This window comes from Tetrapisispora phaffii, chromosome 15 (assembly GCF_000236905.1).
Source record: "Tetrapisispora phaffii CBS 4417 chromosome 15, complete genome".
NCBI classification, from domain to species: Eukaryota; Fungi; Ascomycota; class Saccharomycetes; order Saccharomycetales; family Saccharomycetaceae; genus Tetrapisispora; species Tetrapisispora phaffii.
Genome location: NC_016534.1, coordinates 291,404 through 316,182, shown reverse-complemented (window position 1 = coordinate 316,182; position 24,779 = coordinate 291,404). Strand labels below are relative to the sequence as shown.

The window sequence follows — 24,779 nt, the reverse complement described above, 5'->3', positions numbered from 1 at the left end:
ACCCTCATAGAATCTAATAATGGCATTCTTAGGTTTAAGTTACGAAGAATTTTGTACAATTGGTACAGGTTTAATTTTAGTATCAAGCTCATTTCTAATGGGCGTGATTTTTGGTAACCAACCATATGATTATAACGTTTTATTCAAAACTAACTCCACTACAGAAGATTTTGCAGCTTCTTTAAACCATTACCAACAAATTTATAACACTAATCCAAAGGTATTTTATGTATTGATGGGTGTCGCCACCCTTGGTTTCATTGGTTCCATGATCAGGATTTACAAACCAAACCCAGAATTACAACTATTTGAATACACTTCATTAGGTTTATTTGTTTTTGCAATTTGCATCTTTATTACAAACATTAAAACTGGTGTGGAATGTACTATTTCACATCAATGGGGTGAAGTAACAGAAAATCAAGGTCTAGCTGTATTAGCATCTTCAAACATTATATTTTTATTCTTCTTAGGGGGTACCGTTGTATTACAAGCTGGTTTATGGTATACTAACTGGGAATATCAAAAGAGATTAAAAGCTTTCTTTGCTGAAGAAGCTGCTGAAAGAGCTGCTGCTGTAGAGAAAGAAGCTACTGCAGGTCAAGGTAAAGGTAAGAAAGCACAAAAGGAAAATAAGAAGCAGAAATAGTTTCTAACTTTGGAGTCGCATATCTAATCATTTTCAAAAGACATTACTTGAGTCAATGGTTTAACTACGTGTATATACTTAGTATATATAATTATCTAGCACCGATTTATAATAATAGAAATCTAAACACAAACGATAATATTACTATTTTAGTTATTTATAATATGTACATGAATTTCTATATAAAAATAGTTATATTCTGTGAAGTGGAAATATACGTTTGATATATCTAAGTTGAAATGTTGTAATTATTCACAAATAATGTAAAAAGTAGCGGTATTTGAATATTAAATTGCTTTATTTTAGATTCATCTATTGGTGTAACGTTAGTTGGCCTAACCTCACCATTTGTAAACATTGTTTGTAACACCTCTAACTGGTTTGTCAGGTAATTGAATCCATGGTTTCTTTTTAAGTTCTTTCAAATCCTTTTCAAACTCTAACCTTTTCTTAGTTACAGATTTTGTTTTCAAAATACATCTTACATGAACCCAAGGGTGAGAAATAATACCGACCCTACCTCTACCTTTGAATTCCATATTTTTTCTCCATGAACCATCACTACCACACCATATTTGTGAAATATAAAGATCGTTTGGATCTAATTTTAACTTTTGAGCATCCTCTATCCCTCTTTTTAACAATTCTTCGATTTCTTTGGCAACATGTCTCTTGGAAAAATGACATTGGGTAATTGCTTTCTTTAGGTCTATCCCGTTTATCATCCTTAAGACTTGTGTAGTTTTCTTCATAGAGGATTTCAATCTGTAAGATTGCAAATAAACAGATGGTTCTAAAGCATCGAGTTCTTGCTGATTCAAGGTCAAACGATATTCTTCTTTTGTAGATGGTAATCTCACTATAGCATTTTTTTTGAAGAATCCACCATTATCTTTACAATTCTGTTCATAGATGCGTCTTTTTAGTGGAGATAGATATAAATTCACAGCTGGTTTTTCTGGTTCATCCAATTTTTGGATATGCTTCTGTAGAAGTACATCAGTCTCCACAGTGATAGAGTCCCTGAATTTTTGCTCTTCCACTGCAGCATCTTCCCCTGTATTATTATTGTCAGCGCTAGCAATCATTCTATCAGAAAGTCTATCTTGGGCAGGCTTAGCCATATCCACATTCTTCGTTAGGCTCCCAAAAATGCTAGTATTGGCAGACTCTTCTTCAGCTCTCAATACCGAACTCTGACTAATCATACGTTTGTTAACCGCATTGAAGAGTATGTGGTTGTGGCTAATTGCACCAATACGTCCAATCAAACCTCTGTGAAGCATAACGAACTCAAATTTTTATGTATTGACAATTATCCTCAGCTTATACTCTCTTAATAAAATATAGAGATTCCAAAGATCGTAAATTTATATATATATGTATCCTCTTATCATCCTTTTCTTATTTATATCATTATATATATTTGAAGTTTATTATCATTAAAGTTGTCGGTTTTTCAATTTCGAATCTTTAAAGTGGGCGATTATAACTATAATTGAAAAAAAGTGTACATTGATCCTGTAATAAAGCAACTATATCAAGAGACAATTAGTGTAAAATCATATTGCAAATGGTTGGACAAGCCTGAGTGGAATTGGGTTGTTGTTTTAAAGTGTTAACAAGGTTCTATGGTAATGCTATTTATATTAGAATTGTTTATTAAAATTAAATTAGGTAAATTAGAAGTAAATTATTTATTTTTGTATATTTATATGAATTAGGTTATGTGCAAAGTATCATTAGATCAAGTTATGGTTAGTTAATTTATTTTCATTTTATTTGGATAAAAATTTTTTAAGCTTACCCATTACAGTTTTCTTTGTTTTTGTTTCGTTATCAGTCTTCTTTGCTAAAGGTTTTGGCTTTACAACAGTCTTCTTTTTCGATAGTTTTTTGACGGTTTTTGGGATCTCTTGAGCTTTTGTAGTGTTTACAACAGCAGCCATTTCTTGATTGATTTCCTTTGGAAGAGTAACCTCTAAGTTTTCATCATTTTCATCACTATCGTCAATGCTGGACGACTCGAGCGCTTCACTGTTACTCGAACTGTCGCCTGAATTAGAAATTGATGATTCGGTATGTTCAGCAACGGGATTGCTACTGTTCTCTTTGACCGGTACTTCTATTTGCTCTTCGACTGGATGTTCGACCGGCTCTCCAACTGGCTCTCCAACTGGTACCTCGCCTGATTCGAAGGTATTTTCCTGTACATTTTCCTCACCATTACTTTCACTTTCTGGGGTAATTTCAGGTTTCTCTGGGGTCGCTTTTGCTTCATAAACAGTAATCTTTGTTGGCTCTAGCTCATTTCCTTCATCATCTAATGGGATAAATTCCTCGCTAACCAAAAAGACTTCACCTGTCTTCTTATTTCTTCTTAGCTTCTTCTTAATCTTAACTCTTCTGCTCTTTGGTTGTTTAACATTCAGGTCGGATTTCTCAATGTAATTGTTTTCGTTCCCATTTGCATCTGTATCCTTCTTATATTCGTCACTGACGACCCAGTTATCATCAACTATGAACTTGAAGTGTAACTTATCACTTCCATTCTCAATTGACACTGGTAACTCTAATTGAAACTCTTCAACATCACGCTCATTACTCTTCAATTGTAAAGCTATTGGCTCACCCCAACTATTAAACTGACCCACAATAGAAACAGATTTTGGGCCACTAGGCCACTCAAACGTAAACACACTCTCAGTCATATCTCAAAACGCTAAATTAATGAATTTTATAAGTTTAAGATCCTTATTTTTTTTGTTTAGTTTGTCACAAGAGATAGATTCAACGAATATTTTATTAGAAGATACCGACTTTTGTACCTAAAACTGGCCCTTTTAAATATCAACTAGCTATAGCTTGAATAATTAAAACAATTCTTCAATAAATTATTATAACCAAACTAATATACAATCCAATTCTATATATTTATTATTATATTTGTGGCTGTTGATACGTTTTCTTTGAAGGTCGGGTTTTCTATCTGCACAACAAAGCGCTTTTAGACATTTAAACAGCTGTTGATGTCTTTTAAAGAGACAAAAGGTTATTAAATTACAATAAAACATTGCAAAGATGAATGAATTAGTTATCAGTATTTATTTATATTATTATAGAAGTTGTATGTATTAAGTCGTTTGGGAGATATTATATATGCTTTTGATGTTTTAGTTTAGTTTGAAACTTGGGGACTGTAGTTATGGCACGGTACCGATTTTTTCACCTAACTTGATTTTTTGTCCACATTTGATATTGTATTTGAAGTCGAAAGGTGCTTCGAAACAGAGGACAACAGTGCTTCCAAATTTGAAACCACCCATTTCTTCACCTTTTAATAAGGGAACACCTTTTAGTTTTTCGTTTGTGTTCACGTAGACTGCTTCGTAACATGAGTTCTTGTTGTGCTTACATTCTTTTGACTTAGGTTGTTTGACATTAGTTCTTAGATCTTTATCAAAATTTAACTTGATGGAACCCACGTTAGTGGCTCCGACAGCGGTCATGCTAAAAAACCCATATTTCCAATATCCTAATAAAGGTACTCTCTCATTAAGAACAAATAAACTCTTAAAATGCCTTTGGAAATATGGTGCGACAGAGAACAATTTACCTGGGAAATGTCTACGTATCTTACAGACCCAGTTAATTGGCGAATGGAAATGATGATAGTCACCTGGGCCCAAGTATATGACAGTGAAATACAGTTGATTTTTATGATTAATTTGAATGTTATTATGGTTATAAACGGACGGTGTATCCATTGCTGTCAACTCGCTCAACAGTTTCTGGATTTTGGAGTTGTTTGTTTCATAGACTAATGCAGATTTATCACCTTCGTTGATAAGTAGGTTGCTGAATGAATGTGTGCTGTTTTCTTGAGATTGTTTCCATTTTTGTTTTAGTAAATCCAAATGTGATTCGCTCTTTGTCATAAGAGGATGTTCATGGGTTCCTAAAAACTCTCTGATGGAATATGTGAGCCCCTTGACTTGTTCGATCTCTCCTGTTTCGGGATCAATGGTACCAAAATTCAGTATTGTCCCATCACTGGGAGATGTAATGACATTATCGCCTGGAACAATTGGTCTTGCTTTTGGATCTATGTTTCTGTAGAAGAATGAGCCCAGATTCGGGTAGTGGTAGAAATTCTTGTCTAGAATCTCACTGACATCGACAGTATACAGATAACAATAGAATCTATAACCATACGGTCTAAACCACATAGGTAAAGTCAAGTCATTGAAATTTCCCCAAAGTCTCGAAATAAAGTTCAAAGGTAACGTCCTATACAGAAACAAAAACCAATTGTCCTTGACGATCTTAATCTTACGCTTGTATCGCTTATGAGTTGTGACATGTGTTGAACTTTTATCTCTCAGTGACACTGTCTTTTGTTTGCTCTTACTGTAAACGCGCTTAATGAAGAAGGACAGAGTGAACACCACGAAGATCTTTAACCAAACATGGTTATTCTTGTCCATGTAGCCTGCTCGTAACCCAATATCTTCCGAGTCGATGGCAACTCTCTGGACATACGATGAACCTAACATGTTGAATGATTAATAATAGTGCAGCAGTGTCTGCAGAAACTAATCGAAAGCAAGCAAGGAGTGACACTCGTTACTATCCACCAATTGGACAAGATGAGGTCTATATATATGTGTGTGTGTGTATTTGAGGGAGAATAATGCTAACATCTGTACAATCTAAAAAGGCGAAGTTCTGTTACTTGTGAATATCTTTTAGGAATCTTTTGATGTCTCCAGTTTCTCTATTTCTGAACTCGTTCCAGGGCATTTTGATGCCGGTGCGGCTACGAATCCGGGTAATCAATATGTGCAAGGTGCCGTGATGCATATTGGAAAGCAAGTTGAATGCTCAGTTCTGATACTGCTTGTCTCGGAAGTGTTGCGATTATAAACAGCCAACAATACTTAAGAAACTGTGAGTACCAATGAGGGTCGTTGTGGTAATTTAATATTACGGTTTTGTTTACCTTTTCATGCAAAGCCGTGATCACTTCTTGTCAATGTCTTGCTGGATCAACGAAACTTTAAAAAAAAATGTCTACAAACATTGCAAAATCTTTTACAATTTTTTGTATAAATGCTACATGTCTATATACAGTAATTTGTCATGGTATACCTTTGTCGTCGTTGTCATTGATGTCGTTATCCGATTTGTTGTCAAAGCCGTCTGTTTTCTGTGGTGTCTTCCTGTCTCTCTTCAGATAGTTAGAATTGAATATTAAATTTTGATGCTATTTACGAGTTCGAGTGCTTTTATGGGATCATTTGCAGCCATCAAGTTCTCTAGCCCTTCCAAAATGGACTTGTTATCGTCATGCCCGATTATTTTGTCGACAATCTGCGTTAGCTCGCGATATTCACTTTTATAGAAATCCAGTTCATCTTCGATCTTCTTAATGTATTCTTTCTTTCTTTGCCTGAACTTCGACGCAGCGAGCCTGTTTCTCTCTAGGAACTCCATTCTCTTCTGAACCACTTCCTTTGATTCGGAGTTGGCCTTCGCTTTTGCTCCCTTCTTCTTCTTCGTGGTACCTGCTTTGCGGCCATTTGCTTTGGGTTTCTGCACTCTCTTTGCTTTTGTTTTCTCCGCTGTTGGATCGCCACTAGAGTTCAAAGGCCCGCTGGCCACACTATCGCCTGCGCTGCCACTGTTACTGCCGCCACCAACGACCACCTTCGTTACATTGTCGAGCACCTTGGTGCCGTTGTTGATATTCAATGGCGGAGAAGGTCTTATTCCACCTGGCGTGAAGCCAGAACCGTTGCCCATCATCCCCATTGAAGTTGGCAACGGTTGCGCCGACGAGTATCCCAATAGTGTAGTGAGACCCGGCGTGAACGGCGCCGCTGCGGAATTCAGAGCAGCACCGTTGTTGCCCAGCACAGGCAACATTGTGGGGACAGTCTGAGATAGAGGCGTGAGCCCTGTGCGCAGACTACTTTCGTTTGGAGTAAGGCCTGAATTAATGTAGAAATTTGGCGTTGTTCGGACACCCGAACTCACCGATGCTGATTTATTTGTATTGTTCAAAGTGTTGGTGAACGCCGTTTGTGTCTGTGCCAGCATGCCGGGGGACAGCAATAGAGATGTTAATTTTTAGAGCCTCCTGGAGAGATAATTGGCGGTGGAGCATGCAGCGGGGACAGCTTGGGCATGTTGTGGTGTGCTGGATGTTTTTGAACCTGCGGCGCATGCTGGATCTGGGAAGGTTTTTTTGTCGAAGCAAAACTTTGTTCGAAAGGGTTCAATTCTAAATCGAAAGCCGAAACACTCTTCTTTGACATGCTCGCTCGTTGAATATGAGGTGATGTGTATGCTATTGCAGTTCAACCTTGGGTAATGCGGCCAGTAACACTGCAAAGGACCAGAAAAAGAGAGTATAAATGGGTTTTTTTTTCCATAGGATATAAAAGAAACAAAACATATGAACAAAGTTGTATATTCCATTTATAGAAATCCAGTATTTGGAATTTACCACTTAACTTGTAGAGGCATGGGGCCGGTGGATCAAATGATGAGAGTGAATGCGAGTGTAAGTAATCGGATCTAGCAGGTACAGCGTGACGGGGAAACGACATTCAATGGAATGAAGCTGGTTGCTGTCTCTTGTCCTGGCATCTGTTGTTGTTAGTGGGACACATTCTCCCCAGAGTCCACCTTTCGTGCTATCGTTGTCGTCGCTGTTGTCTTGTGACCGCGATCGTCCCGAACATTATTCCGAGCAATTCGGGAATTTCCCGTTTTGTCGTCGCGGACGACAAAACCAGATCACGTGCAAACGTCCGGGTAAACTAGCCGACGTGCACTTGCATGTGCGCTACCCGTCCTGTCCGCCGCTCGCCGCTCGCCCCACCCCAGCAGAGTCTTACCCAGGCGGATGCCATAACGTTTCCTAAACAGGCCATGTGAGTGATTTTGGTTCCAGAAACGCAGATCGCCGTCTTGGCCCGAGGAGAGAGGGGGCGTCTTCTGTGCAGGTACGCACACCCATGCGCACGTATGGGCTCCCCTAAAGTCGTCCTGCGTGTTCCCAGACAGCGCGCTCCTTGCTCGCGGCGTCTCGATCCGGGCCACATGCCCAACGAGTTATACCCAATGGGGACATCATTTTGCAAGATCTAATGGAAATCTTGCAAAATGATGTCCCCATTGGGTTCAGTTCCGCTGTTTTGCGGTCGAAAATTCCTCCCCCGTTTGCACTGTGTGCCAAAGCCCGTGACGTTTAAGGGAATCCCTCAGATACAAACAAGCGAGTTAACAGGCCACAACGCACGTTCGAGATGTCGATTGGTGAGTTTCTCACACTCAGTGCTCATGGCCGGGTTTCTGGAACTACTAATGGCCACGGCACCATTAAATGCCTCATTCCTTTTCGAAACTCACCAAACTAATTACTCTCGAAGATATACTGATTGGGTATGGATAGATCTCGCTCGTTTGTATCTGAACGGTGCAAATAGATGAGCCCTTTTCTTGCACACAACCTGTTTCATCAATGCTGCCGACTTGCTAACTTGTTTGACTCTATTGCTTCCATAGCCTTCGCTCATTGCGTTATATTAGAGTAAGAAATAAGCCTCCGCAGGGCTCTCATGACCATCGCAAACTGGCACGTCTTTGACGTGCCAGTTTGCTATAATGTCTCATCGTCGTATTCGCAAGAACAACCGTCTCTATCCCAAGAAAAAGTATACATATATAAATGGCTTCTTATTTCGAGGTAAATGTGCTTGGACACCAATGCTACTTCTTATCCTGTAATGTTTTTAGATGTAAAAAATACCCAACAACAAACTAACTCATTCAATACTGAAAAGTACCCCCCCCCTTTCAAAGAATAATATGAAGTTACAATTATCCGCTTTACTTGCCGCTTCTACTTTGGCTGCTGCTCAACCAGCTAACTGGTCTAAATTTTTGAAAAACAATCACAACACTGAAGTCAACTCGCTTGCTACCAACGCAACCGGATTCAACAGCACTGCTACTAACTCTTCAGGTTGGGGTAACTGGACTGTCTCGAACTCAACTCAAGACGCTCACAAAGATATCTTCAAAGTTATCATCACTGGTGGTGATTTCAAGTTAGACAACTCTTCCCATCTGGAATACGAATACTGTTACAACCAAACCAACGCTTTGAACTTGACTCAGTTGTACGAAGTCGCTGAAATCGTCAACACCACTATATCTGACGACCGTTATAAGGCTGTTGTCATCGTCTCCGGCGGTGACTCTATGGAATCCCTGGGTTTCTTGAACTCCATTCTCATCGACTCCGAAAAACCAGTTGTTATTTCTCAAAGCGACGCTTATGGTATTGCTGTCGCTAACAAAACCGCCTCTAAAGGTACTTTAGTTGTCACTAACGATGACTACGTTTACCCAGGTGTTTTCTCTCCATATTCTACCAGATACAGTTCTTTCGGCGGTGTTCCAGTTGCTGCTTGTGGTGATGATCTATCCGTTAACTACTTCTTTGAAAGTTACGAAACTAAATTCTTATCTGGCAACTCTACCATTAGAAAGAACTTCACTGACTTCACCAACTACAACGCTACTAAGGACTTGGACACTTTACCAGTTGTTCCAATCATCGCTGAATCTGAATTGAGCGCCACTGTCTTAGAAAGCTTAGCTGCTTCCGTCGATGCTATCGTCGTTGTCGCTACCGAAGACGATCGTGACACTATCAAAACCGTCGATGACTACTCTAATGTCGGTGTCCCAGTTGTTTTTGCCAAGAGCATCAACACCTACCCATTCTTGAGTGACGCCGCTGTCCCAACTGGTACCTGTTCGGCTGGTTACTTATCTCCAACTAAAGCTCAATTATTGTTATCCATTGCTTTGATCAATGGTGTCACTAACGTAGAAGATATCGTTACTTTATTCCCATAATTTTAATTAAACTGTTAAATGCTTTATGAGTTATAAACTTCTGAAATTTTTACAATTCATATCCAATTTTTCGTTTTATTTAAAATATTAGAGATTAAATTTTAATTCTCTTCATGATTTTAATCCATTGCACAAAAAATATAACAATGGTAATACCCCCATAACTTTACATTCCTTTCATTAATAATTATTAAGTTTTTAAATCTACGCAAGATAAGAATAATTGTAGTAGATATTTCCCCGTGCGTCAGAGAGAATTTATTACTCCTGCCAGTAAATATTTATAGTTCGTTCACGAAATTATCATACCCACTCAATTGAACTATTGATGAGCAAGCTACCTTTAAAGGAATGAATGCAAAGCATCGTCTTCTCATGTTTAAATATTTAAATGTATAATTGTAATAAAAACAATACATATATATATTTTAAAGACGTATTACTTACTTATTTTTCGCAGTAATAAATATTTTTTTCAAAGCCACCATGTTATATTGAAGGTGTATATTATTTAATTAATGTATTCAAACCGACTAAGTTATTTAGTTTCTAAATACTCCACAATACCATCACCAATACGTTGAGCTGCTTTAGCCAATTGTTCATCATCTTCAGCATAGGCAATAGTAACTCTTAAGAAGTCACAATGGTCCTTAGAAAATTCTTTCATTAAAGCCATCTTGTAACCTAAAACTATCTTGATTCTATTGGCGAGTAATTTAGAGTTCAATTCATCCATGATTGTTATGACGTCCTTACCTTTTAACTTTTCAATATTCTCACATTGAAGTTTAATGTCAATAAACATACCGGCAGATGGTTCAAGAATAGTCATGTACCCTTTCTTGAATGCTTCTGTTGCTCTTAAAGAAGTAACTAATACGTTTCTTCTGTGAGTGTACATACTTGCCAAACTCATAACCCATTTGAACCAACCTTCAAGGGAAGCCTTAGTATAGTCACCATCAAATTGTTCTAAATATGGTTCAGTAAACTTATTAACTGTAGCAAGTAAAATGGCTTGGGATGTACCGCTTGGAGATCTACTAGAGACATCAGCAAAATCAACAAATTTTTCAATAAGGAATGAATTACCGACAATAAAACTTAATCTCAAACCTGGAGCAAACACTTTTGAAAACGTCTCTAATCTAAGAACGCGACCATCGGTATCCAGTGTTAAAAATGATTTTACTAGATATTCGTCAAGGTAGGTAGCCACTGTAAGCTCTTTATCGTCAACGTATGAATTTTTATATGGATTACTTGGATCATATTTTGGGAACAGCAAGTAGCCGTATGGATCATCTTCCAATATAATGATATCATGTTTTTGGCATATTTCGTAAATTTTTCTACGTTTTTCCATTGATAAAGTCATACCAGTTGGGTTCTGACCCGTTGCAATTGTGTATAGCATCTTTGGCTTTGGTTTATCCTTAAATTGGGAAGTTTCCCAGTTGTCCAATAGGTTTGCCATGTAATCAATATCAATACCTTGTTCAGCTGCATTTTCACTCAATTTCATTTTTAAAGGTATACACGAAGCACCAGTAGCAATAGCAACAAAAGCAGCTGGTGTAAAAGTGAATTCTTCCATCAAAATTGAAGAATTTTCATCTAAAAGAGTCTCAAAAATCTTGAACATACCATCACTAGAACCACTAGCTAAAGTCAAATCCCAATTATCATATTTTGGCTTATTAATCCTTTCAATGATACTTTTTGCAAAGTTGATCACAGCTGGTGGACCTTTTGATTCCATATATTGGAAACTACGTGCCATTGGAAAAGTCTTTGGCTCATATAAACCAATTGATGCCTTCTCTGTTTTTACATCACCGAATTGAGGTTTATTAACGATGTTGAAGTCTATACTGTTAACTGGGAATAACTTTGGGTTAGGCATACCACCAGCTAACTCAATTAAATCTTCTGGATTTTCTTCTAAATCATCCCAAAATGGAATAAGTTTTCTTAACGCTGCTCTTCTAGATAGTTTAGAAGAGAATTTTTGTTCTAATTCCTCATTAGAAATGTGATTAGTCATCTTTATAGCAATATTGCTCCCCTTTGCACCTATGTCTGATATTCAAATTGAAGACTCTCACTACTTAAGCTAGGAGTAACGAAATTTTAATGCTGTCTAAGTTGAAAGTACCCTTAATAAATTAAGTCAGACAATAGTTAACCTTTGATTCTCATAAAAATGCATGTATTTATATATGATTAAACCATTTTCAAAATTCTTGAATTATGCGAATGAGCTATGTTCTAAGAACCGAGGCGAGAAACGATAGAATGAGCAATAACTTATCTATGACTATTATTGTTCACATAATGGTCAATTCTTGATTAATGATCATGATTTTAAGACCATGAAGTTACTCCTTGACGGTCAATTAATGTATATATTCATATAATGTTATGTTTAATTGTAATACCAGAAGTTAAAAGATTGTCAATGTATATTTTGTTCACCAGGAAGTTTTGGCATGAATGATTTAGTTTGTGTTGATATATGATATGAACACTTTTTGATATTAAAATTATTATAAAATTATTTAGTTTTTATCTCAAATAAATAGTTATTTGTATGTAATGTAGATAAAATAACGATCGAAAACAAATACAACCATGGCAAACGGAGGATTTACTATAATGCGGATTTTAAAATATTAATTAGAGATTAGTTTGTTCAGAATTTCTTACCTTCAATTCTGTTCACTTCATCGACAGTTCTGTTAACGTATTTAGTTATAATTTTATCGACTTCATCAACTAGGTCTTCCTTTCTCTTAGCATCACACCACGAACCGTTGATACTGTTCTTAACGATTTGACCCCAAGTAAAGAAACCCCATTGTGGATATTCTTTAGATAGTTGATAGAAGTTATCTAAAATGTATCCCCCGAAGTAAGCAGGATCATCAGAGTTAATGGAAAATGGAACACCATAATCTAATAATTTTTGTAATGGCAAATCAGCAGTCTTGTCAACAACCTGTAATTTAACATTAGACAGAGGGCAAATAGTTAACATGATTTTTTCTTCTGCTAATCTTTCCAATAGTTTATCGTCATCGGCAACTCTAATACCGTGATCAATTCTTTCGACCTTTAATAAATCCAAAGCTTCAATAACGTATGAAGCTGGTCCTTCTTCACCAGCATGAGCTGTCAATCTTAAATCAGCATTGTACTTCTTGGCTACTTCATAACATTCGACAAAAAGACTTGGTGGGAAACCTTTTTCACTAGAATCCAAACCTAAACCAGCAATAGTACCGTCTTTAATGTATTTCTTGGCAGATTCAATAGTTTTAGAACACTCAGATGGAGCAGTGTGTCTCAATAGGCACATGATCAATTTAGTTGTAATACTAAACTTCTTCTCGGCTTCCTTACAAGCTCTAGTTAGACCACTAACAACAGTGACAATAGAAACATCTCTGGAGGTGTGAGATTGTGGATCAAAGAAGATTTCTGCGTGGACAACACCTTGGCTAGCAGCTTTTTTGAAATAAGCAAAAGCTAATTCATAAAAATCTTCCTCAGTGACAATAACACTAGCACCAATGTAATAAAGATCTAAAAATTCTTGCAAGTTAGCAAAGTTATATTTTGCCTTTAAATCTTCGATGGTAGCTGGGAAACCTTCTGGAAGACTAATATTATTTCTGTTGGCAAATTGGAATAACTGCTCAGCTTCTAAAGTACCTTCAATGTGTACGTGATGTTCACACTTTGGTAACTCTCTTAAAAATTGATCTGGAACACCCATGTTGTAATACTTCTTATCAGATTGATTTGTAATGACTTGATAGCGCTATACTTTCAACAAGAATTCGAACTTCACAAAAATCCGAACACAAGTCAAATAAAATTTATCAAGTTTATATACTGAATAGAAGAAGTAAACAAAGAAGTCATGAAGCTGAAATATATAACTGAAGAACTATATTCATCATTGAATTTAATAAATTTTTGGAACTCTTCTGAACAAAAAGACGCATTCGGGAACCTGAAAAAGAAAAAGAGTTTCGAAACAAGAAGTTTCCAAAGATGCTTTCAATGGAAAAGTTATTTTATTTTACAAAAATCTGGATGTATTAGGCTTATATAAGGAATCCCTCGAGCCATATGAAAGCCGTCATCGTAACGATATTAACCATACCAATATTAGCTTTGTAACTAACTGAATACATTGGAACTTTCTCTACATTCTTGGCATTGAGATTAATAGGGTAACATGACGTAGTCACTCATATTACCACTACATATTTATTCTTTATAGCACGAATTTTTATCACTATTTAATTAGAAAACTCTCTTAACAAAAACTATGATTATGATAATAATGTGTTTAAAAATATGGAATTAAGGCAAAACCGGTTCCTGTAATCGAGTTTCATACGTCAGATGATACAAGAGAGTAAATAGATTTTTCAGTAATGTCGTATTCATTGGATAATCAGGTAGTTCTAATCACAGGAGGTTCCCAAGGCCTAGGCAAACAATTTGCACGCAAATATTATAGTGATGGAAAAAATTCAAGTATTGTTATAGTGAGTAGATCAGAGAAGAAGTTGATTTGTGCAATTGAGGAGATTGTTGGAGATTCCAAAATCCATGGAGAACGGTTTTTATTAAGTAAGGAAAACTGCGGTTCCGATAATGTTTCTCCGAACGGTAACCACATATATTATTACCCTTGTAACTTATCCAACTATGACAATGTTGGTACATTATTCGAGCTCATGAATAAGAAAGGCTTAAAGCCAACACAGGCTCTCTCATGTGCCGGAGGTTCAGTCCCTAAACTGTTCAAAGATCTGTCCCCCGCCGAACTACAGAATGGTATTACCATGAATTACTCCACTGTTTTAAACTTATCTCATAATATCATAAAAAATTACAGCGACTGCCACCTAATTCTCTTCTCAAGTGTCACTGCATTCTTCCCATTCATTGGATACAGTCAATATCAACCTTTGAAAGAAAGTATTAAAGCCTTAGCAGCTATTTTAAGACAAGAAAACTCTAAACAAAGAATTTCAGTAGTTTACCCAGGTAACTTCCAAAGTGAGGGATACGAACAAGAGAACCTTACAAAGCCGGAAGTGACAAAAGTGATCGAAGGTCCTTCTGATGCTATTACATGTGAAGAATGCTGTAATAAAATTATATGGTGGTTACAGAAAGGTTATGATGACATTACTACTGATTTCATAGGTTGGTTCTTAATGGCGCTTGACATGGGTTTAAACAAACATGATAACAAGTCGCCTTTCTGGTTCGTGCAACTAATAATGGGTGCTATCCTCAACTTATTAATCGTTCCGATATACATGGTTATAGTACGTTATCAAATCAGCTCCTATTACAAGTCCCAAAAAAGCGAGTAAAACATTCCACTCTTTCATTCGGAATAATATATACATATGCATATCTAATCCATATTCCCATATATAAACAGTAGAACGTGCTAATCCAATCAATATCTATGCCTTTGGAACCTTCAACTCTAGTTATACCATGAACATTTATATCATTTACTATAGAAACATCCTTAGTCACTACATCGTTTTCTCTGTTTTTTTATTGATTCAATAGCATTAGTATTCGAAAATTTTTTTGTTCCGACTAACAAGTGTCTGAAAAATTCTACAAAGAGATGAGATGAGATGAGATTGAAATTATAAGAGGATAAGATGTTGTAAGGATATATGAAGATAGTTTTCTTTGAGTTATCTTTCTATTGCAGTTCTTGTTTCTGTTTAGTGGTAAGTAGAGAAGTTTAAGGATTTTCGTTTCCAATCCTGAAAGAATTAGTAAAAGGGTAAAGAGACAATGTCAGGTGTTTATACTTGTAATTCCTGTAATTTACAGTTTCCAACTGGTAATGATCAAAGAGATCATATGAAATCAGATTGGCATCGTTACAATTTGAAGAGAAGAGTGGCAAATCTACCACCTATTTCAGAAGATGTTTTCAATTCAAAGTTGAATGAGAGTGCAAAGACAAATGAAAATGCTAAACAGTTGTCCAAGAAAGAACAAAGAAGAAAGGAGAAGGAAATTTTATTGGAAAAAAAGAGAAAACTATTGGAAATTGCCAGAGCAAGGATGTTGGAACAACAAGCGTTAGAAGAGCAAAATGGACATATCGATGGCACCGTTAATGTTGCTGAATTAACTGAAGAGGTTAAGAAAGTTGAGACTAGTGAACAAGATAACGTTGAAGCAACTGTTGGAAAGAATGAAGAAGAACCAGAATCTGAATTAACTGAAGAACAACTTGCTGAAATATTGATGGCCGAGAAGATAAAGAATAAAGTTGATATCCCATTAGAACAATGTTTATTCTGTACAAACAACAAAACGTTCAAGACTTTTGAATTAAATTTGCTTCACATGTACCAGAACCATGGTTTCTTTATTCCAGAACAAAAATATTTGGTTAATCAAGAGGGTTTAGTCAAATATATGGCAGAAAAGATTGGTTTAGGTAATGTTTGTATTGTGTGCAACTACCAAGGTTCTTCTTTAAATGCTGTCAGATCGCACATGTTATCAAAGAGACATTGTAAAGTTCCTTACGAAAGTAATAATGAAAAGCTAGAAATCTCTGAGTTTTATAACTTCGAAAGTTCGTATGCTAACGTTGAAGCTGCACAAGGCAACGAAGAAGATTGGGAAGATGTTGAAGATGGAGATGCTGAAAATACCGAAGGTGACGAAGAACTAGAACAAGATGAAGAGGGTACAACTGAATTCTTATACCACGATGGTGTTGAATTGCATTTGCCATCCGGCATAAAGGTAGGTAACCGTTCACTAATGCGTTATTACAGGCAAAATCTAAGACCTGAGATGATATTATCTGAAGGTCAAGGTACTGTGATAGCTGCTGAAACTAGAATGAACTTTATAACTGATGGGTTACCAGATAGAGAAATGGTCAAGACGCAACAAAGAGCTTGGAAAACAGAAATTAAAGATAAGAAAACACATGATAAAAGAGCCGCCAAATTCGTCAATAATCAACCACATTACAGGGATCAATTATTGCAATAGTTTAACAGCATATTCAATAGTGATTTATTTAAATCTAACCGGAGTCATTTGGTCGAAGATTTTCTTTCTATTTATAAGATATTCTGGGAATAGCTCCTTCTTTTCTTTTTATCTATACATTCCACGATAGGTATATATATCATTAACAGTTCAAAAGGTAGAACTGTAATTTGTACATTATTAATAAATACTCATTTGTTCACATTTTATTATTACATAGTTATTTACACTTTCACAATGAACAGACGCTTACATTATTACAAAATTCAAGTCATCGCATGGCATGGCATCGCATCGCAATTACTGCAAACGCCAAAAGCTGTAATGAAAAATGTATAGTTCAAAGAGATCTAAACCATTGTTTTAAAAATAAGATCTATGAAATTGTGTATACCTTAATTATTTAACTATACATATATAACTTTATATTCATTTTATAATTCAGACTTTGGCTGATCATTATTCTAGGAATCTTTTTTTTCTAGAAGAAGAAAGATCATAGTTCATTCATGTTGTCCTTGAAGCTGCTTCTGTTTCAGTTGATAGCAATTACTATATTTTGTGTTGGATTTTTTCCATCTAAGAACGTTTTACAAGGTTCTGGTGAATTTAATTTTGAGAAAGAATTGCAATTAACCACCAAACCTGTTTTTACAAAGCTAGTTTTTGTTGTCATTGATGCGTTGAGAAGTGACTTCTTATATGAAGAGCAAAATTCACATTTCCATTTTGTTCATCGAGTATTAAATTCAGGTGAAGCTTGGGGGTTCACTGCATTTTCAAATCCACCCACAGTAACTTTGCCAAGATTGAAAGGTATAACGACTGGCTCGACTCCAAACTTTTTGGATGCTATTTTAAATGTAGCAGAAGATGATGTATCTTCAAGTTTAAAAGATCAAGATTCATGGCTAATGCAATTTTATAAACATAATAAAAACATCAGGTTTTTTGGTGACGACACATGGCTAAAATTGTTTCCTTTAAATATATTTTCTGAATATGAAGGAACCAATTCATTTTTTGTTAGTGATTTTGAACAAGTCGATCTCAATGTTACAAGACATCTTGAAAAACAGTTCAAAGAGAAAGAACAGTGGGATGTCTTGATTTTACATTATTTAGGATTGGACCATATAGGCCATAAAGGTGGTTCTCAGTCTAAATTTATGAAAGGTAAACATGAAGAGATGGATTCAATTTTAGAAGATATATACAACAGTATCGGTGACACTGAGGATACTCTACTATGTGTTATGGGTGACCATGGTATGAACAATGGTGGGAATCATGGTGGATCGTCATCTGGAGAAACATCAGCAGGTCTGACCATGATATCTAAGAAGTTTAAAAAGCTCGCGAAGCCAAAGGACCAAATAAATACAGTTTTACCAATTAAATGGAATGAAAATTTAACTGAGGAAGAAAAAGATTACAAATTCTTATCTTTTGTTCAGCAAGTCGATTTTGTTCCGACGTTATCTGCACTGTTTAATTTACCTATGCCAATTAATAGTGTGGGTGTTCTAATACCTGAGCTTTTACGATTGTTAGATCCAAAACTTACAAGAACAAAGCTAAAAGAAAACTTTTCTCAGTTAACTGAATTATCAAAGTCATTGACAACAAGAAATATATATAATGCTATTGACTTCCAAAATGATACAATTGAAGATATAATATCGCAAATGCAATCAGTACAATCAGAATTAATGAAGAGTGCTACAAACTATAATATGAATGCGATTTATATTGCTATTATTCTACTATCAATTGTAACTTTGATAATAATTCACAAAGCATTTTCAAATTATAAATTTAATATACTCCCGGTAGCAGTTAGTTTAATTATAGGTTTATCATCATTTGCAAGCAGTTTTATTGAAGAAGAACATCAAATTTGGTGGTGGCTTATTACTGGTATGTGTGCATTTTCTCTGGTTTACAACTCTGACTCTAAATTTTCTAATTTTATTGTATTTTTATGTTTGAGACTAATTAGAGGATGGAATAACAGTGGTCAAAAATACTATTACCCTTTTGCTTTATCGAGTTTGTTAAAACTTAAATATGTTAACTACCAGTGGTATTTAAACACTTCGACAATCCTTTATTTTATGTTTAAAGGTTCTATGAACAATTTCCCATCTTTCATGTCGTCCTTTTTGCTAGCCAATCTATGTCTAATGTATAAAGTCAGCTGGGCAATTGTTAATCAAGAACATGTACCAGATACTATCAAACATTATGTTTTAGTATTATGTACTCATTTAATGAGCGCAAGGAATGTTGCACCTTTGCAGCTGTTTGAATCAACTTTAATACCCTTGGCAAGATTATTTTTCTGTTGCGTTGTTATATTACTGAGTTTAACATTGGTAATTGGTAAACTGTCACCAACGAGGCTAGGGAATCCAGTTTCTAATATTAAAAAAATAATCATATTTTTATTAATATTTCAAACCTCTCCAGAAAATATTGGATTGTATTTACTATTTGGAATCTTAGAGACAAATTTAACCGACATCATCGATAAACACTATTCTGGTAACACACAATTAATAACGACGATTTCCTTAGTCATGCAATATTTTACTTTCTATCAATTCGGAAATACCAACTCAATAGCCACAATCGACTTAACCAATGCGTACAATGGGGTATCAGAAGATTATAATATTTATTTTGTTGGTTGGATGATGTCAATATCAAATTATGCACCAGCAATATATTGGTCAATGTTCCCTTGGATTATAGATGATAACAAACAGAAATGGAAGAAATTTATTGAGCGTAAGAATATAATATTATTGTTCAATTGTATATCAGGGTTATTTTTACTCATTACATGCACCATATTAAGATATCACCTATTCATTTGGAGTGTTTTCTCACCAAAATTATGTTATTATATGATGTGGAATATATTTATGAATGTAATAATAGGCTGGATACTAGAGACGTTGGTAACTTACGTTATGTGAGGAACACAGAAGAGAAAGTTACATGAATAGACATATAAATATAGATATAAATAATTACTAAATACATAACCTGACTAGTTAACTTCTGGACAGTTGACTGGATGGTTTCTGACGGTAGTGGTGACAGATAATATCTTAGTCAATACACTGGCCTATCACGTGACTAATTTGCATGAACGCTTAAGAGAAGCGTTTGACAATATACGATGTTTCAAGGTTTCTATATGTACTTTTACATATATAAAGATTATTGTGTATATACATGTTATTTCGAGGTCTATGTTGACCGTATTATCTAACGTTCTATAACAGTTTTATACGATTAAAATAAGAGCAAATATCTATAATACATATACAGTGTTATTTCATCATGATTTCTGTTTTTGCGAAACGTTTTTTTTCAAGAGGAAGCATATTATTGCAAGAGTCACAAGCTAATGTTTTAAAATCATCATGCAAAGCAGGGACACCGTTGCAAATCAATGTATTGAAAACTGGTAAAGATCCAATTGCGTTAGAAGACTCAGAATATCCTCCATGGTTATGGACTGTTTTGGATAAAGGTGCTCAAGCAGCAAGGTTAGAGAATGATCCACTTAAACTAAGAAGAAAAGAGCTTAGAAGGAAAAATAGGGCTAATATTAAGCAAAATAACTTCTTGAAGCAAATATAGGATACATTGATCCTTATAATTGTCCAAATACTTCTAAAACATTACATACATTGTAGATATGTTTCACTATATAAACCATAACCTGTAAATATTATCATGATATACGAAGTATATTTCATAATAAAAATAATTTTCGAAATTTCAGTAGGTCAAATATATCCAATAAATTGAAGGTATTTAAAACAAGTTGCTCTTCCTATAAGTTAGGATAAATGGGTAATCATCATCTTCATTATTTAATTCAAAAACGAGACCTGATTAAGGGCCACTTTAGCTTAAATCGATATCAGCTACTTACCATGGTTTCCCCCCAATTGCACACAATCTTCAATAGATTTTCAGTTGGTAAAGTTTCATCGAAGAGGTCTTCCATCACAGTTGACAATGGATTGAAAATCATTCTATATCAGAATAATACTGTAAGATATGGGTTTGTAAATGATGCTGATGGTAATTTCAAATCTATAACGTTAGAAAAAGAGATGATTGGAGACGTATCCATAATTGCGGATCAAATTGGTAATTATCTGTGTCTTTTCAATGAATTTGAAATAAGGGTAATCGAGCTTCCATGGAAATTATGGGACGCTAAAGAAGATTCCTCATTTCAACTTGACAACATGGTACAAATACGTTCTTATGATTTAAAAAGTTTTGGTACAACAATCCAAAAAATATTATTTCATCCACTAGGTTTAGCTTACCCATGTTTAGTTGTCCTATTAAAGAATAGCAATATATGTTCAATTGACATAAAAAGAATACTGAAAGTTGAAGAAATACCTTCTACATGTATAACAACTTTTCATACTAAAGGTGTAATGGGCTTATCCAGCTGTATTGACGATATCATCGATATTAGTTTTAGTTCAGATAAATTATCACTGTATGCTTTAACTGAGACTGATATATATCTATTTTATCCATTTTTAATTCCAACCATCTCGGTAACTAAAAATGAAATCGATCAATTATTTCAGAAATCTATTATTTTATTTGAAAATCTAGAAAATGATTCTAGTGAAGCTGTCAGAAGAAATATAATAAAACAACTGCAACTTTTATCAACTTTATCTGGTGACATTAAGACCCAAATGAAACAAGTTAAGAATACTGACGAGACAAAAATTTACAATATTGATATTAATACAGAATATCGTAGCGTCAATGCACAAGGTAGCTTTTCTATAGCCCCATTTCCAGAAGAACTTTACAAGCAATCTGCAGTTAACCTCTCTGTTATTCAGATAGGACATGGGAACGAACTTTATGTAATAACATACGATGATGGTACAGTACTTATTTTATACAGAGATTTGGAATCGTCCATGTCTTGGGATTCAAATGATTATACCTTTAACAACTCGTTCATTTTGCTTGAAAAATTAAAATTCAATCCTGATGAAACCAAGTCAATATTAGATATACCATTTAAAAATGGCATATTTGCTATTGCAGGAGATCAAACTGTTAATTTGATTGATACTTCATGTTGGTCGGACATTCTTTCACAATGCATCAAAGATAATGATATTAGAAATCTCGCTGGTTTATCTATAGAAAGTCACAAACAAACTATTAATACACTAGAAGAACCAAATTCATGTATTCTATGGAATGAACATAATAAAAAGGAATTATTGTTTATCACAGAAACTAAATTAATTTCTTCTGACATTTTAGAATCCAATAATGAATCGGCTGAAAAGCTGCCGGTACCTGCAATTAATGATATTAAGAAAATCGAAAAATTACAACTGAAGAATTATAGTCAACCTATTAAAGAGATAAATATAGCAGTTCAAAGGTACAAAGATTCCTGTAAGGTTCCTTATAGCAAAGTTATTCCAGCTAACATAAGACAGAAACCGTTTGCAAATGACGAAAATGAAGACCAGTTGGCATATATAACCGAAATATCACAAGAAATAGGTTCAAAGATATTGCAAGGCCAAACTATAGCATTGATGATGCATACAAGATTGCGCGAACAACAAGATGTTTTTGCGGAACAATTGATGCATACTAATAAAGAACTGCTACATAATAAAACTATTAAGCAGACATATGACATACAGTCTACTAAGATCAAACACATTACAGAACGTAACACGAAATTAAATGAGAGAACATCTAAGTTGATTGAGATGATGGAAAAAATCAAGCAATCACAACAATATAAGAACATGCCAATTAATGACTCTGAGTCTAAATTATTCAAAGAAATCAAAAAACAAGTGTTAATATTCAATGATGCAGTTAACAGACAACAAGAACAACAAGAAGCTATCAAGTTTTTACAAACAGAATTAAACAATATTATAGAGCAACCGGCACAATCACACGATGCAATTATTGATTCCGATGAAGATGAATGGAATGAACTGTGCGATCTGTTGAATAGAGATGCAAAGATTATTGAGGACTGTAATGCAGAACTGTCGTCTGCATCTGGCTTAATATAAGCACATTGACTCGAGTCAAACCCACTTACGGTTCCCTGTTTTTCAATAATTCAGGATGCCATGCATACGCTTATTTGTTGGTATTTTACGTAGTATATATCTCTACATATACATTGAACTGTAATTTTGTAGTAGCTATGAATAAGCAGCTGGACACAACAAAATATATCAAATAAATATAAAATGCTTTCAATTAAAGCTGCAACGTTAATGGACGAAGGCTCTGTTATGGAGTGACTTCACTATTTAGTTATAGTTTATCAAGTCACGTGATTAAACAACTTTTCAGGTGGTGATATTCTAATTTATGACGCCACAGTATTTTGAGTTAATAATGAGACACGAGGATGACTACAAATTAATAAGTATATAAAAGAGATAAGAAGTCAAAAGAGATATAATTGACTGGAATATCCAATTGGCAATATGTCTGATAGATTTATACTCAATTGAGGTTTGGAAAGTTCTATTAATGTCACTGCGATTTGCGAGATCCTTAAAAACAATGACTACTTCTAAACTTAATTTCACTCCTAATAACTATTTTACACAAAATAATTTCAAAGATGTTTGGAGTTTAACGAATGAAACTGCTGCTCTTGCAAGCACTAATTCCAAAAATAAGGACAGAGGATTGGTGAATTTAGGACAAGGCTTTTTCTCCTATTCTCCTCCAAAATTTGCAATTGAAGCTTTACAAAAGGCTGTCGAAGAACCATTGGTAAATCAATACTCTCCAACTAGAGGTCGACCAACTTTAATTAAGTCTTTAACAGATCTATATTCTCCACTTTACAAACTAACTTTGAAGCCAGAAAATGTACTGGTCACAACTGGGGCAAATGAAGGTATATTGGCTTGTTTGATGGGTATTCTAAATCAAAATGATGAAGTTATTGTTTTCGAACCATTCTTTGATCAATACATTCCAAATATTGAATTATGTGGTGGTAAGGTCGTTTACGTTCCAATTAATCCACCAAAGGATTTGGATAAAAGAGTCACCAAAGGTACTGAATGGACTTTGGATTTTGAACAATTCGAAAATGTGATTACCAATAAAACAAAAGCAATTATAATTAACACACCACACAATCCAATTGGTAAAGTTTTTACAAGAGAAGAACTGAAGAGAATAGGCGATATTTGTGTTAAACACAATGTTATCATTATTTCTGACGAAGTATATGATAATTTATACTTTGTGGATGAATTTACCAGAATTGCTACCTTATCGCCAGAGATTGGTCAATTAACTTTATCAGTTGGTTCTGCAGGGAAAACATTTGCTGCAACAGGTTGGAGAATTGGCTGGGTGGTATCATTGAACCCAGAATTATTAAATTTTGCATCTAAAGCGCATACAAGAATTTGTTTTGCTTCTCCTTCTCCTATTCAAGAAGCATGCGCAGAATCGATCAATATTGCACTAAGGAATGGTTATTTTGAAAACATGAGAAATGAATATGTTAAGAAATATAAAATTTTCACTAGTGTATTTGATGAATTAGGATTACCATACACAGAAGCAGAGGGTACATATTTTTTACTTGTTGACTTTTCTAGAGTCAAAATTCCAGAAGATTATAAATTTCCAGAGGAAATAATAAATAAGGGTAAAGATTTCCGTATTTCAAATTGGTTAATTAATGAATTAGGAGTTGTTGCAATACCTCCAACAGAGTTTTATATTAAAGAGCATGAAAAAGCAGCTGAAAATTTACTAAGATTTGCAGTTTGTAAAGATGACGAATATCTAGAAAGAGCTGTTGAAAGATTAAGATTGTTAAAAGCATATATATAGAATAGTTTTCTTGATAAATAATATTTTAATATTTTATAGCGTTCACTTAATTTAAACATATATATGAGTATATTTATTATATTCAACAATAAATCACTATGCGGATAATTGCAGTTTTATGCATTTTAATTGAGAGCGCGATAAAGAAATAAATACTTCAACGTGTGCTATACACCGTCAATACGTT

General features: G+C 34.8%; 14 protein-coding genes across 14 annotated transcripts; 8 read left to right on the top strand and 6 right to left on the bottom strand.

Annotated features, from left to right (window-relative positions):
- Nucleotides 1–19: 19 nt before the first annotated feature.
- On the top strand, nt 20–649 carry SHR3 (Shr3p; the record flags this gene model as incomplete). Its single annotated transcript, XM_003688511.1, has 1 exon — nt 20–649. One exon carries the CDS (start codon nt 20–22, stop codon nt 647–649), a length of 630 nt encoding a protein of 209 aa, XP_003688559.1.
- Nucleotides 650–990: 341 nt separating this feature from the next.
- Nucleotides 991–1,935, bottom strand: MRPL22 (mitochondrial 54S ribosomal protein uL22m; the record flags this gene model as incomplete). Its single annotated transcript, XM_003688510.1, has 1 exon — nt 991–1,935. One exon carries the CDS (start codon nt 1,933–1,935, stop codon nt 991–993), a length of 945 nt encoding a protein of 314 aa, XP_003688558.1.
- Nucleotides 1,936–2,427: 492 nt separating this feature from the next.
- Nucleotides 2,428–3,360, bottom strand: TPHA0O01560 (uncharacterized protein; the record flags this gene model as incomplete). Its single annotated transcript, XM_003688509.1, has 1 exon — nt 2,428–3,360. The coding sequence occupies one exon, from the start codon at nt 3,358–3,360 to the stop codon at nt 2,428–2,430; it is 933 nt and encodes a 310-aa protein (XP_003688557.1).
- Nucleotides 3,361–3,852: 492 nt separating this feature from the next.
- On the bottom strand, nt 3,853–5,205 carry TPHA0O01550 (uncharacterized protein; the record flags this gene model as incomplete). Its single annotated transcript, XM_003688508.1, has 1 exon — nt 3,853–5,205. One exon carries the CDS (start codon nt 5,203–5,205, stop codon nt 3,853–3,855), a length of 1,353 nt encoding a protein of 450 aa, XP_003688556.1.
- A 697-nt stretch (nt 5,206–5,902) lies between these two features.
- Nucleotides 5,903–6,751, bottom strand: SKO1 (Sko1p; the record flags this gene model as incomplete). Its single annotated transcript, XM_003688507.1, has 1 exon — nt 5,903–6,751. The coding sequence occupies one exon, from the start codon at nt 6,749–6,751 to the stop codon at nt 5,903–5,905; it is 849 nt and encodes a 282-aa protein (XP_003688555.1).
- Nucleotides 6,752–8,527: 1,776 nt separating this feature from the next.
- TPHA0O01530 (uncharacterized protein) lies at nt 8,528–9,586 on the top strand (the record flags this gene model as incomplete). The annotated part of the gene is made up of 1 exon (XM_003688506.1): nt 8,528–9,586. One exon carries the CDS (start codon nt 8,528–8,530, stop codon nt 9,584–9,586), a length of 1,059 nt encoding a protein of 352 aa, XP_003688554.1.
- Nucleotides 9,587–10,124: 538 nt separating this feature from the next.
- Nucleotides 10,125–11,636, bottom strand: ARO9 (aromatic-amino-acid:2-oxoglutarate transaminase; the record flags this gene model as incomplete). Its single annotated transcript, XM_003688505.1, has 1 exon — nt 10,125–11,636. The coding sequence occupies one exon, from the start codon at nt 11,634–11,636 to the stop codon at nt 10,125–10,127; it is 1,512 nt and encodes a 503-aa protein (XP_003688553.1).
- A 648-nt stretch (nt 11,637–12,284) lies between these two features.
- Nucleotides 12,285–13,370, bottom strand: AAH1 (adenine deaminase; the record flags this gene model as incomplete). Its single annotated transcript, XM_003688504.1, has 1 exon — nt 12,285–13,370. One exon carries the CDS (start codon nt 13,368–13,370, stop codon nt 12,285–12,287), a length of 1,086 nt encoding a protein of 361 aa, XP_003688552.1.
- A 670-nt stretch (nt 13,371–14,040) lies between these two features.
- Nucleotides 14,041–14,994, top strand: TSC10 (3-dehydrosphinganine reductase; the record flags this gene model as incomplete). Its single annotated transcript, XM_003688503.1, has 1 exon — nt 14,041–14,994. The coding sequence occupies one exon, from the start codon at nt 14,041–14,043 to the stop codon at nt 14,992–14,994; it is 954 nt and encodes a 317-aa protein (XP_003688551.1).
- A 445-nt stretch (nt 14,995–15,439) lies between these two features.
- Nucleotides 15,440–16,666, top strand: REI1 (Rei1p; the record flags this gene model as incomplete). The annotated part of the gene is made up of 1 exon (XM_003688502.1): nt 15,440–16,666. One exon carries the CDS (start codon nt 15,440–15,442, stop codon nt 16,664–16,666), a length of 1,227 nt encoding a protein of 408 aa, XP_003688550.1.
- Nucleotides 16,667–17,175: 509 nt separating this feature from the next.
- LAS21 (mannose-ethanolamine phosphotransferase LAS21) lies at nt 17,176–19,650 on the top strand (the record flags this gene model as incomplete). Its single annotated transcript, XM_003688501.1, has 1 exon — nt 17,176–19,650. One exon carries the CDS (start codon nt 17,176–17,178, stop codon nt 19,648–19,650), a length of 2,475 nt encoding a protein of 824 aa, XP_003688549.1.
- Nucleotides 19,651–20,020: 370 nt separating this feature from the next.
- Nucleotides 20,021–20,323, top strand: MRPL37 (mitochondrial 54S ribosomal protein mL54; the record flags this gene model as incomplete). The annotated part of the gene is made up of 1 exon (XM_003688500.1): nt 20,021–20,323. One exon carries the CDS (start codon nt 20,021–20,023, stop codon nt 20,321–20,323), a length of 303 nt encoding a protein of 100 aa, XP_003688548.1.
- Nucleotides 20,324–20,622: 299 nt separating this feature from the next.
- Nucleotides 20,623–22,788, top strand: NUP82 (linker nucleoporin NUP82; the record flags this gene model as incomplete). Its single annotated transcript, XM_003688499.1, has 1 exon — nt 20,623–22,788. The coding sequence occupies one exon, from the start codon at nt 20,623–20,625 to the stop codon at nt 22,786–22,788; it is 2,166 nt and encodes a 721-aa protein (XP_003688547.1).
- A 472-nt stretch (nt 22,789–23,260) lies between these two features.
- BNA3 (kynurenine--oxoglutarate transaminase) lies at nt 23,261–24,592 on the top strand (the record flags this gene model as incomplete). The annotated part of the gene is made up of 1 exon (XM_003688498.1): nt 23,261–24,592. The coding sequence occupies one exon, from the start codon at nt 23,261–23,263 to the stop codon at nt 24,590–24,592; it is 1,332 nt and encodes a 443-aa protein (XP_003688546.1).
- Nucleotides 24,593–24,779: the final 187 nt, after the last annotated feature.